This window comes from Haliaeetus albicilla, chromosome 5, assembly GCF_947461875.1.
Source record: "Haliaeetus albicilla chromosome 5, bHalAlb1.1, whole genome shotgun sequence".
Taxonomy (NCBI): domain Eukaryota; kingdom Metazoa; phylum Chordata; class Aves; order Accipitriformes; family Accipitridae; genus Haliaeetus; species Haliaeetus albicilla.
Genome location: NC_091487.1, coordinates 40,875,153 through 40,887,212, shown reverse-complemented (window position 1 = coordinate 40,887,212; position 12,060 = coordinate 40,875,153). Strand labels below are relative to the sequence as shown.

General features: G+C 41.9%; 1 protein-coding gene across 3 annotated transcripts in view; it reads left to right on the top strand.

Moving 5' to 3' along the window:
- Positions 1–12,060, top strand: part of MIDEAS (mitotic deacetylase associated SANT domain protein) — a 62,610-nt gene that overhangs the window by 31,885 nt on the left and 18,665 nt on the right. For all 3 annotated transcript variants that reach the window (XM_069784327.1, XM_069784326.1, XM_069784328.1), the window contains exons 2-5: positions 1,625–3,317; positions 8,970–9,287; positions 10,252–10,597; positions 11,063–11,129. In XM_069784327.1, the coding sequence (XP_069640428.1) occupies positions 1,860–3,317; positions 8,970–9,287; positions 10,252–10,597; positions 11,063–11,129 (2,189 nt within the window). In that variant the 5' untranslated portion in view covers positions 1,625–1,859. The remainder of the gene's footprint in view (positions 1–1,624; positions 3,318–8,969; positions 9,288–10,251; positions 10,598–11,062; positions 11,130–12,060) is intronic.

Genomic DNA, 12,060 nt, shown 5'->3' with positions numbered 1-12,060 from the left:
TCACGTGTCCATAATTTCTCCTAGAGTTATTTTCGTCCTGTTGAGAGACGACTGGAAAATGAGCCGAGACGTCGTGCTTAGAGGAGGGAGGAACACCCTGGCTCTGTGATACGGGGTGGCAGAGGTCCATGGTTTGTAGCCAGGGCGAAGGGGGAGGGAGTGTGGGGGGAACAGCTATGTAACAGCCTGAGGAAGTGAGTCACTTTGCTCTGAAGCACAGACCCATGGTTCCAGTAGCACTGAAGCCAATCTTGGCCTCCGAGGTGGAAGTTACGTAAGTTAATTTAAACTCTTTGTCTTTTCCTCCTCATCAGGCTCCCAACCCCACCTCAGTATTAAAATCTGCACCATAGCCATATCCGTTTAGAGGAAGCTCATGTTACAGGGCTTAAGTGTGCTTTATGATTTTGTTTTATTATTTTTCATTTTACAGAGGGAGAGAAATGGATTGCAGGTTTAATTGGAGGGGATGTGTGTGTTAGTCTTACCTGCTCCACTAAGAGAAACTTGATTTTTTAGCAGAAGGGATGCAATAAGAGTAGGTTTTTAACAATTTATTAAAATCTTTCTGAAATATATTGGCAGTGTGATTTGAAGTGGAACAGAGTGCATATTGAAGAGAGAGAGTAATAGAGACTTACACTTAATAACTTGAGTGTTAGTAGTAGTTTAAGAATTTAATTAAATTTAAAACTAAACTTCTTAAAAGGTTTTAGGTGTCCTAACAGAAATACTGGTGTATGTGTTAACACATTAGGCCTTAATCCTGCCAACTAGGTTTTTAAAGCCTAAGTTTGTGGATAGCTTTTTTCTGTGGAAGGGGAGTGTAGAATTGTCTTAGGCTGCATGTTCTGGAAAGGCTTTCTCCTATTATGTTTGTAGCTTTACACTAACAGATACTTGCTGGTGTCTGGGAGCAGCTGTAACAATCTGCCTGAACTACTTTTCCATGAGTGTGACCTGAGCAGGAGCAGTTGCTTTCAGCTGTTGAAGAAAGCATCTGAAAGGGCAACAGGTTGAGCAGGCCCTGTCTTCCGTGCTTGGATGCTTGGTGGGCAGTTCTTAATTGGAAAGCAACTGTAATGATTGGGGGAGGGGGGATGAATGATGGGCTGCCACCTGATCTTTCCCTTCAAAACACTGAATCAAGCATCTTGCTGCGTGTTTGGGTGCAGCCTTTGTGTACATGTGTGTGTTTTAAATGTCTTTGGGAAATGTGGCCTGACACATTATTTTTCTTTTGGCGATTCATGAGGGGTTTTTTTGGTTTGTATTTTTGAGTTCATATTAAAACCAGATTTTTCTGGCTACAGGAAGACACAGAAGTAATTGGCCAGAGGAGAGGGAGTTTAAGAGAAAAACCTTCAGGATGAGCTTGAGTGATTAGTCAAAAGTCTGTGTGCAGTTGGAAGTTGCATCATGCAAATACAGTGTGATACCTGTTTTGTAAAACTAAGTTGTTTTGTTTTACATTCTTCTAGCAGGTCAGATCTATTATTTCTCACACATACTATCCTGATCTTCATTTCCATGGGAAATGGGACATACACATTGTTGCTTATCACGTGAGGGTTTATATGCCAGTTATGTCTGTTGATTCATTGCAACTACTTCTCTATTTCAGGACCTGTAACTAAGTGGACCCTGCTGACCTCTGAACCACAAAGGATAAGAGTGAAAAGAAGTGGGAGAAACATACGAAGAAAAAGGAAGTGGATGCACTTTCATCTGGACTTCTTTCCTGCCCTTTATTACTAAAACTGAATGGAAAAGAGAGACTTCCGTGCCTTTCCTCCCCCACCCTCAGGGATGGGTGGATTGTAAATACGGTGTGTGCAGCTGGGAGAATAGGCTGAACTATGAATCTTCAAGCTCAGCAAAAGTCTTCAAACAAAAGGACTGGGAAACGAATTGCCTATTTTAATGAGCAGGAAATAGCTGTGTCATCAAAAGAACCACAGCAGCAGCTTAAGGAAGGACAGTACTATGGTCATGGAGGGAATATACCGGTCTCCCAAACTATGGAGATTTCTCATGCAGGAGGATTAACAAATGCCCCCAACAATGTTGCTCTGATGAACTCTGTTTACGGTCAAGATAGGGGAGAATCAATGATGATGTCCCAGACGGTAACAGCTGTCAAATGGCAGAATTCACTAATGGGAAACCGGTTGCCAGAGAGGGGTGACAGCCACTGGCAGTCTCCACCTTCGATGTGGAACCACAGTATGGTTTTTGGGGGCAACCCCAAAGGACCCCACTCCAATGCTGGTGCCCCAGGCTTCTATGGCCACCCAGAAGCCCTTAAAAGAAATCAAGAGAAAGGAGTGTTTGTGTCACAGCTGGACTTGTATGGAGATGCTGTCCAGCAGATGATGTCCCAGAAGGCTCAGCTGGAGCAGCAAGCCCTGGTTAGACAGCAAGCTCAGATAAATTCTTTTCATCAGATGCAGAAACAGCAGCAGCAGAATCAAAGTCTGCCGTTACAGCCTTTCCAACTTGCTTTTGGTCACCAAGGCCAAAAGCAGGGTCTTCCTGAATTGTTACATGTCTTTCAAGAAGCCCCAGCTTCTTCCAGTCCAGCATTTACTGCTCAACAAAAACAGCAAGCTCTTCCCCAGCTACAACTGTTTGAAAATTTCTATCCTCAACAGCAGCAGCAGCAGGCAGCTGCCACACAAGCCTTCAGTCTGCAGCAAACCACTTCCATAGCACAGCCTCATGTGGCAGCTGCAGCACCTCAGCATCACATGATGGCACACCAGTTTCAGCAAACAGAGAGGAACCAGGAACTATTCAAGGCTCTAACAGAGCAGAACCAACAGACTGTGCTACCTCAGACCCAGATTCCTTTTCCAAGAAGGTCACGGAGACTCTCCAAAGAAGGTGTCCCGCTGACATCTGCAGGAGAAGTGTTGGCTTCCAAGCAGGCAGAAGAACAACCTAGCAATTTATTTCTGCATCACTGGCAAACACATCAGCAAGAGGTCCCATTACAGCAGCCGCCTGAATCACTGGCCCACAACAAAAGTAGCTATTCGCACCCCAAGAGAATGGATCTGGGGCAGAAGGATGTCCTGGTCAAGAGTGAGCTGTGCCAGGTGGAAGTAGACAGGCAAGCCACAGCCCAGAATGGTAGAGATGGGGAGAAACAGGCAGAAGCAGTTGAAGAAAACGCTCAGAGAACTAATGATTTTCAGGGTGTCAGAGGTGGTGTAATCCAGAGTACACGACGGAGACGGCGTGTTTCTCAAGAAGCCAATTTGCTAACTTTGGCCCAAAAAGCTGTTGAGCTGGCTTCTCTTCAGAATGTAAAGGTAAGGTATACATCCTGACCAATATAGCATGTTTTAGACTACAAAATAGGGCTGAAATGAGAAGAATTTATGTACATCTGCAGGATAGGGTGGTATCTTGATGCAAGAAGTGTTGTAGTGCAGCAAGGGCAGCTCTGGAGTGGTGGCATGTAGGTTCAGCTACTGTAATTCATAGATGTGGGAGAACAGAGATCTAGTGCAGTGAAACCACCTAGAGGCAGTTTTATTTCATTAATACCGAATGTGATTTTATCCCAGGGCTTCAAAATACAGATGTTTTGAGCTTAGGCCTCAAGCTGATCAGGAATTTAGAGAGACAAGTATAAGCAGTTCACTTGGTGTCTTTTTATCAATTTAACATTCTCTTCCTTTTATGTTAAAACACTGCTGCTTATCAGCCAGTTTTTCAGTTTTAACAATTGAAGTGTTTCTAAATTGTGCTATCTAAAAAGTACATAATGCAACTTACATGTTCAATATTTCCCAAATATTAAAAGCCTGAGGAAGCCGCACGTGAAGAACTTTATACCAGGCATAACAAAAGTCTGCCTGATGCGGTAACCTGTTTCTGAGAATGACCTGCAGCAAATATTTGGAGATTGGTAACCTGAGGATAAAGTCTGCCTGTAGACCCTCTGTAGGGCTTGATGGGGAAGAAATTTAGTGTTGGCTGATTAGGTAGCTCACTACTCTCATCCTTTTGGTGTCCCATTAGTCTAACTGTACAGTATGTATTCCATATGGCAAAATGACAAGGTTCAAAATAAACTAGCCTAGGGGAGGCAAGTGGTGGGGTTTTTGGAGTTGGGTAGGGGGTTTCTGAAGGGGATTTTTTGAGGTTTTCTTTCAGTTGTGGTTTGACTAATCTTTCATTGAGTGCCTCTTATGAGAAGTAAAGATACACTTTTATTTGGAAGCTTTGTTGTCAGAGGCTGGTGAAATATGGGTGTTAGAGCATGAGCTACTTTTTACTTACAGTTTTGCCACTTGAGTTGCTGCCCAGTCAGGCAACAAAGGGAAGGGAATTTTATTCCCTCTCTTGTTCTCATCATCATTTTTTTCCTAGTCTGTCTCTGGCCATGTTTTCCAATCCCTTCCTTAGGGGGATGTGCTGTTTGAGTGAAAGAACCAAACTAATAAACAACGAAGCAAATATCCATAGCCTACTCCATCTCTTGCACAGCAGACAGCAACCAGTGACTGTTGATGCTGTTTTCAATCCGTTTTGCTCTAACTCCAGTTGAACAAGCAGATTTGATAGAAAACTAGTAGTAGTTAGCAGTGTGAGCTATTTGCTCATACCCTCCCAGCCATTGTATGCTTATATTGAAGTAAGGCCTACAATTCACATTGCAGTCTGATCACCAACACAGTGGCAAGAAAAAGCTAATAGAGCATCTAGGAAAAAAGGTGCTGAGAGGCGAAGCAAGAAATTGGCCGTTTGAAGGCATGTCTGCTTGCAGCTTGATTAATAACGTAAAGACCAAACAGAGAAGTGTTTTGACAGATGCTCTTTTGTTCTTTGCAGTTATGCAAGCAGCTTGTTTGCTTCCATGATGGCACTAGCAGAAGAACTCTTTATGTTTAGATCGCTTCAGGCTTTCAGGATGAGGTTTTGAAAGATGATAAGATTCTTACCTGAGGTCTGATGGATTTTACACCTTTAAGGGGGTTGGATATCACGTGAGGGAGAAAAAGAAAACTTGTTTACTGGAGGAGAGTGGTCTGCTTCTCTTGTCAGCGTCTTTCTGTTATAAACAACCTAGAACCCTTCTGTAGTGTAGGTTATGTTAAGAGCATGTAAGAAGGCCATAGGGTTAATTTATTGATGAAAGAAGACACATTCATAATTTGAAGCAGTTGTTTGAACATTCCAATGTAGGTGTGTGTACCTTATGTGAAAACAGTATTTTGGACAGCAGTATCTGTCTACATGCAGTGTCACAACTGATGCTTTGCATCAGAACTGCCCATCATACTGTGCCTGCCTTTTTCAGGTGGTGCAAGCTTATTGCTGCTTACAGGCTGCAGCAGATTCTCAACTCTTAGTTTTATGGTTTCATTTCACATACAACTGTTACATGCAAAAAGGCAGTGTAATTTGTTTTCTTTAATAGTGCAGAAAACTTTTCTCAGATCTAAAATGGTCGTCTTAAGGTTGTCTGGATTTAAATATTCCTTTATGGAAGGGAGACAGAGGTTTTAGTTACCTGGCCTCTTTCCCTTGGTACAGGGCAGGGCACCAGCTGCTGCATACAAAAGGGGAAGGAAAAAAAAAAAAAAAAAGATTTATTTGTGGAATTGCACTTCTGGACTCACCTCCTTCATGGACAAGCTTCAATCTGACTGCAGAGAGAATCTACCTTTACTGTTAGCAAGAAGATGCAGAATGATGTCAGAAAGCACTGTACTGGCAGGTGTTTCTAAAAGGCTAGTGTGTTTTCTTGTCTGATCACAGCAGTGGCCTTGGAACAATTCTTCCAGCTATTGCAATTGGGTTTTGTCTGTGAATTCTAAATTTTTTAGAAACCACTTGAGGGATAGACAGGATCAATGCCAAAATGACTGATGGGTTTCTGTGGGTGTCTTGGAGGACTGTAGATCACTAGTTCATCCCTCAATATTTATGCAAGAATCTAAATGGAAGTGCAACAAGTTGCACTTGCTGGAGTTATCCAGCAGCCTTCCTGCCCCAAATTCTGCAACAGAGGTGCTGAGCTAGCTGAAAATCCCCTGGCAGTTCTACAAATGAAGGTCCTGTCCCTTATTCAGAGAGTCATTTCTGCTTACCTCTAAGCATAATCAAACAGTTGAGAGACTAGGGATCAGAAAAAAATAGCTTAATTCCAAAATAAGTCATGTCCCCGCTTAATAAACCTTAGGTATGTATGATCTTTCATGACCAGAAAAGCTCTGCTGTGGACCAGAGCATCTTTAAGGATGTCTCAACTATTTATATTAAATTCCCGGTGGTGTCTTCTCTCTATCTCTACTACTGCTCAAGTCTCCTCCTTTCTCTTTTCTCTCGAAGGGGTCATCTCTCCCATCATCAAGGAAGAGGGTCCTTTGCTGGTTACCTCTCAATCTTGAAAATAAAAAGAGCATGGTTTAACTGATCATACAGCCAAAGAAATGTGACATCTTTTGTGTGACTAGCTGCCATAATTTCCTCCTTGTAGTCAGGAAATTAGTTCGTGTCTCTTGACCTACAGAGATCTGTGTAGCACACAGGAAGTATCTGAGGTTTGTAGATTGGTCAGAATTGGTGCTTGTTCATGTATTCATATTGCCCTTATTTGTTTGATTGCAGTTATTCTCTCAGGTACCCAGAAAGTATGCTAGAGTGCTTGCACTAGTAACAGCTACATTAGGAGGAAAAAGTAATCTGATTAAAACCAAGACTTTTCTTGGCAGTGGTCTGAAGAATGTAGTATGAACGCACCATTCTAAACAGTGGTGCAAAACTATCTTACTGTGGATCTCGCTGCCAGAAGAAGACCCCAGAGCTATCCCAGATGTTTAACTAGGCTTCAGTAATAAAGTGATAACATCATAAATTTCCCTGATGAATGGAGACCCATGTATAGCAGCATGAAGCCGTATGTGAGCTGTTTCTTCAGGTATGGGCGGACTAGTGGAAGTAGGCATCTGTTTCCAGTAGCTGACCTGTTTATATGTTTAAAAAGGCATCCTTGTTAGTCTCTCTTTCCTGAAGTAGTGAAAGGAGGCTACAAAAATTTAAAAGAGCTCCTTACTACCTAGAGGTAGTGGTCCCTAGTGATGTATCTGTCAGCATGATGAATGCCCTCCAAATCCAACATTGGTAGTCTTCTGGGAAAATACAGGGGCATATCACCAGCCTGGAGTAATATGCTCATTAATTCCTTCTGCAGTGCAGTCTGGGGCAGCTGATGCCAACTGTGACTCTTCAATTTTGTGTTTCATCATTGTGTGGTGGGGCAGATATCTCCAGTCTCTGTGAAGAAGCAGTCAGACTTCTAAACTGCAGCATCGCTTATGGGTTAAACCCTTCTGTGCACACTTAGCTGTATTCTAATAAAAGGTCTTGGAAGGGGGCAGTCCTAAATATTCTTGATATGATTGATTTTATTTGCACAAGCTTGGCACCTAGCTTTTTTGGAAGGCTTAGTGTTCCAGAGTGGACCTGTTTGCTCTTAAAAGCAACAAAAATTACCAGGACTCTCATTTGGAGAGAAGCCAGAGCACCAACTCCAGGCTCTGACTGATGCATCTTATGACAATACAGTTGTGCTTCCCTCAATATAAATATAGTATCAAAGTGGCACTTCAGTCTGGTGTCCTTCTAGCTATAATGGGTTGACTCTTCATGGGCCAGCTGGAGCATGTTCTCTCGCTCATCAGTGAAGCCTGCTTGCTTGATCTATGACCACAGTGAAATGACTGGGGAGGTGTTTGAATCCGTATGACAGAACCTGCTTATGCTAGCTTTTTAATCAGAATTGGGTATTCTTAATGGCTCACAATAGATTCTTTTTGAGGACTTCAGTAAACCTCTGCAAAACTTTGGAAGTCCAGGTTGGAGATCTCTTGTCATACCTCAGAGATAATGTGCCTTAGTTTCTACCTACAAAACACAGCTGTTCAGATGGATTCCTCAGTAGATTGTGGCTCTGATGGAGGATGAGGTTGTATACCTAATCCTATCCAAAGGCTTTCCAAGCAGAGCTCTTAGAGTGAAATTCTGAAACACCAAAAGGACCATCTTCTACAGCTTCTAGATTGCACTTCATCAGAGCTCAAGAAGGCCTTTTACATCCCTTGAGAGGTGTTTTTGAAAGTTCTGCTTTAACATCTGGCTTCTAAGTAAGCTGGCAACTGCTTTTGAATTGAGAGCCGAGTGAACATGTGGATAGTCAGCTGAAGGACTAGAAATCACTCATGTAACAATACCTGAAGCCATTTGGTGTTACAGTATCCATGTGTTTATTCCGTAACTCATCCTTCATTCCCATCTCCTTGGAGCTCTGTTTTCTAGGGTTTCCATGAGTAAAAGAAAGCAGAGACATGGAAGCTGTAATACTAATGCAAAAAGTGCCAGCGTTATGCCGTGTTGATTCTGCTGAGCTAAAGTCTTTCAGGCTCAAGCCTAGTTAAACAACAAACCTCAAAGGCTCCAGTTATAATAAGGAAAGGTGCTTCTGTCATGTAAATCAGAAAAAATGCAGTGAAAAGCTAGTTCTGTTTTTTGTATGAGAGATTTAATTAAGATTATCATGGTTCAGTCTTTCCTGAAATAGAAGTCCAATACTTGAAATTAATAATATGCAGCTTTTGATCATTACTAAAACTTAAGAACCTTTGTTGGAAGTTATATGGCAGGGCACAAATTCATCTGGAAAATAAAATGTCAAACCATAGGTGGTGAAATGATACTTAAGAATGGTGTATACAAATATTCTAGCAGTTGAGACTTCAGGCAATCCTCAAGTACTTCTAAGAAATTTTGGTAATGCTTTTGTGAAGTATTCTTTTTCCTCCAGTAACACTTTTCCAAATCCATTTCAGCTTGCAAATTTCATTGAGAAACTTGATATACGCTGAATATGGGATATCCTCTGATCTATTATGTAAACACTACAGAACTTATAAGGAATCTCTTTTTCTTCTCAGGAACTGGATACTTCAGAGGAGAAGAAGAGTGTGCTGATAGCACCAGCACCTACAGCTGCAAAAAGTGTTGTGGAATTTGCCAGTTCTTCACCAGCTCCCAAAAGAGCCCGGGAGGATAACAGCCTCGTGCCTCTTATCATTCCTGTGTCTGTGCCAGTGAGAAAAATTGACTTGCAGAGCCTTGGAAAGGAAAAGTCTGAGGATGGAAAGCTCCAGAGAGGCCAAATGAATGATCGAGCTCCTTGTGAACGCAAGCCTTCTGTGATAGTCACTCGGAGGCGATCTAATCGTAGTACGAACGTGGAAACCTCAAATCAGGTATGGATACACTAAGAAACCAAAGATGAGCGAAATCTGTTAGATTTAATTATTTAGTTTTTATCCATATGCTTTTCTATTAAAGTAGTTTGATCTTAAGGCCTGAACTTGGAATGGATGTAGTCTGGGGACTGTGGATTTTTTTCATAATAATATTGCCATATATTTGGGCATCACTAGCTTTTCATGACCTACAGCTAATGCTAGTACAGCCAATCAGTGCCCCACTACTACACAGTGAATAAAGCCAGATGGTCAATAACACTAGAATAAATAGTCTGTCTGAGTAAAGAGTGCTTTCTCCATACATACATAGATAATAAATTGTGAGTAGTGCACATACCTCTGTATATGAATAAAATCCAAAGTGAAGATTTATTCTTATGGAACTTAAATCTCTTACTGAGGTTCTGAAGGTCAGTACTTGAGTGTTCCCCTTAAGTATGGTGCTGTTGAGTGGGTTTTTGGTTTGTTGGGTTTTTTTGTCTCTTCTATTCAGAAGTACAATAGAATGTTCGGATACAAGACAAATGGCAAGCATCTAAGGAGGTTTCTCTGCATTTAAATGCTTGAGCATCTAAGACAATATTGTTATATTGTCTTCTGTACTCTTATCACTCTTTGGTGTCACCCTATATCTGTACCAGGGTTCTGCTATACTTTTGTGTCCTCTTTTAAAGCTACCATGAGGTCATTATCTTTCCAAACAAAGGTTGGACCAGACGTGTAGTTCTTGTAAAATACAACTTTGTAAGCCCTTAGAGCTAGTGTTGCTACCTAGTAGTTCCTGTGTCCATTCCATTCCCCATCTTCTTTCTCCCTCTTTCCCTTTGTGCTAATTGTTGAGAAGCCCTCCAGCTGCCCTATCTAGATTTTGAGCTGCCGTGAAAGAATGTTGTCATCTCACTGAAGTTTTTCAAATGACCTGAAGTTTTAAAATTAAGTATGTAATTTTTTTCAATAGCACGAAGATGCTGTTCCAAAGGATGAAGCAGAGGGCTTTGCCCGGAAACCAAAGCAGCGGCCAAGACCTGAGCCACTCTTCATACCACCAAAAGCTGGCACCTTTATTGCACCACCTGTTTATTCTAACATTACTCCATATCAGAGCCACTTACGGTCCCCTGTCCGTCTGGCAGATCATCCTTCAGATAGGAACTTTGAGCTACCTCCTTACACTCCTCCGCCGATTCTTAGTCCAGTGAGAGAAGGATCTGGACTATATTTTAATGCTATTCTCTCTTCAAGTGGTCATTCAGTTCCACCTCCAATGACTCCTAAAAGTGCTCACAGAACTCTGCTTAGATCAAGTAAGTTTCACTTTATCCTTCCTTTCTTGGCTAATTTATGATTAGGAACTGTGGGGTAATAGGAGGAAGATCATGACTTTAGGAGTTGTGGTTGTGTGGAACTGGGACTTCGTGATAGTCTGGGGAGCTAGGATGGAGGAAATGCAATGTTGCTTCCACCTGGGCATGCATGTTAAGATGCATTCGCAAGTGATCTGCAACACCCCCTACTGACATTATTAGGAATGGAAAAGTCAGTTTCTCTATAATAGATTGTCATTATCTTGAACTGAGGTGACAGTAAATAGTTATTACTAAGATGTTGATGGTGACTGGAAGGTAAGTTCTTGGTCATCTTAAACTCCTTTAGCACTTCGGTACCTTTTTTGAGGGATTGATAGCTCCAGCTAGATTTAGAAGCTGTGTGAAGAATGTATCTCAAATGTGGAGATGAGCTGTCTGAACAGTTCTGTCTTTTCCTTGCAGATAGTTCAGAAGTTACCCCTCCTGTTCTTACAGTAGTGGGGGAAGCCACCCCGGTCAGCATTGAACCGTAAGTACCCAGTAGATTCTTAGCCAGGTAGTAAATGTTCTTCCTTTCTTCCTCCTAAACCTTCAAGCTACTCCCTGTACAGTTGATGTATCTTAGCAACATTAAAGCTATTCCTATTGATGACTCAAAACATAAATTGTCTATTAAAAATTACTCCATACCATAAATAATGTTTGTTTGGCCAAATGCACCTTGTAATTCTGGTGATGTTAACTGCTTTCTATTACTACTCATCTGTCTCTGGGCTGAAATACTATGGTTAGCTAAAGGTGAGTCTGTCCTGTTTTGTTGTATACAAACACTCTTGTATGCAGTATGTTAGTTTTAGAGTGGGGAAATAATGCTCCTTTAGAGGAAGGCCAAAACTTAGTATGGAAAATGTAGTTAGCTCTCACGTGGACTGGCCAGATTGTAGGTTATCCACGTGGTGTGTATTAGCTGCAGCACAACTGTGAACACAACTTTGCTCCCTCCTGGGCTAGCTCAGTCTGAAAGCACTACAGCCAGTTGCATACAGTGTGTGTGGCCTGAGGTAATAAGCCTTCTTAGTTTTTTTAGCTGGCTGTGTGCTGGGAAAGCTCAGACATGTGTGGTCCCAGCAGCACTAGGGAACACAGTTTGGAGATACTGGAATTATGAGCTTAGGCTTTGTGCCAGTCCTGCTAAACCTGAGCAGAGTAGCAAAAAAAGCAAGAGTACTAAATGTCTCTGTACAGCCCTTGCAAACCCTCTGGGAGTGTTATCAGCTAAAGTTCAGTGCTGTAGAACTACAGCAAGTTAGTCCCAATTCATTATTATACCTAGGTTAACAAACTCTTGAAAACCTAAACATGGAGATGCACGGCATGGAAAACACCCATGTAGCATAAAAACACCCATGTGGCTCTATATTGCTGACTGTGCAGTCAGGAATCTCTGCTCTAACTCTGCA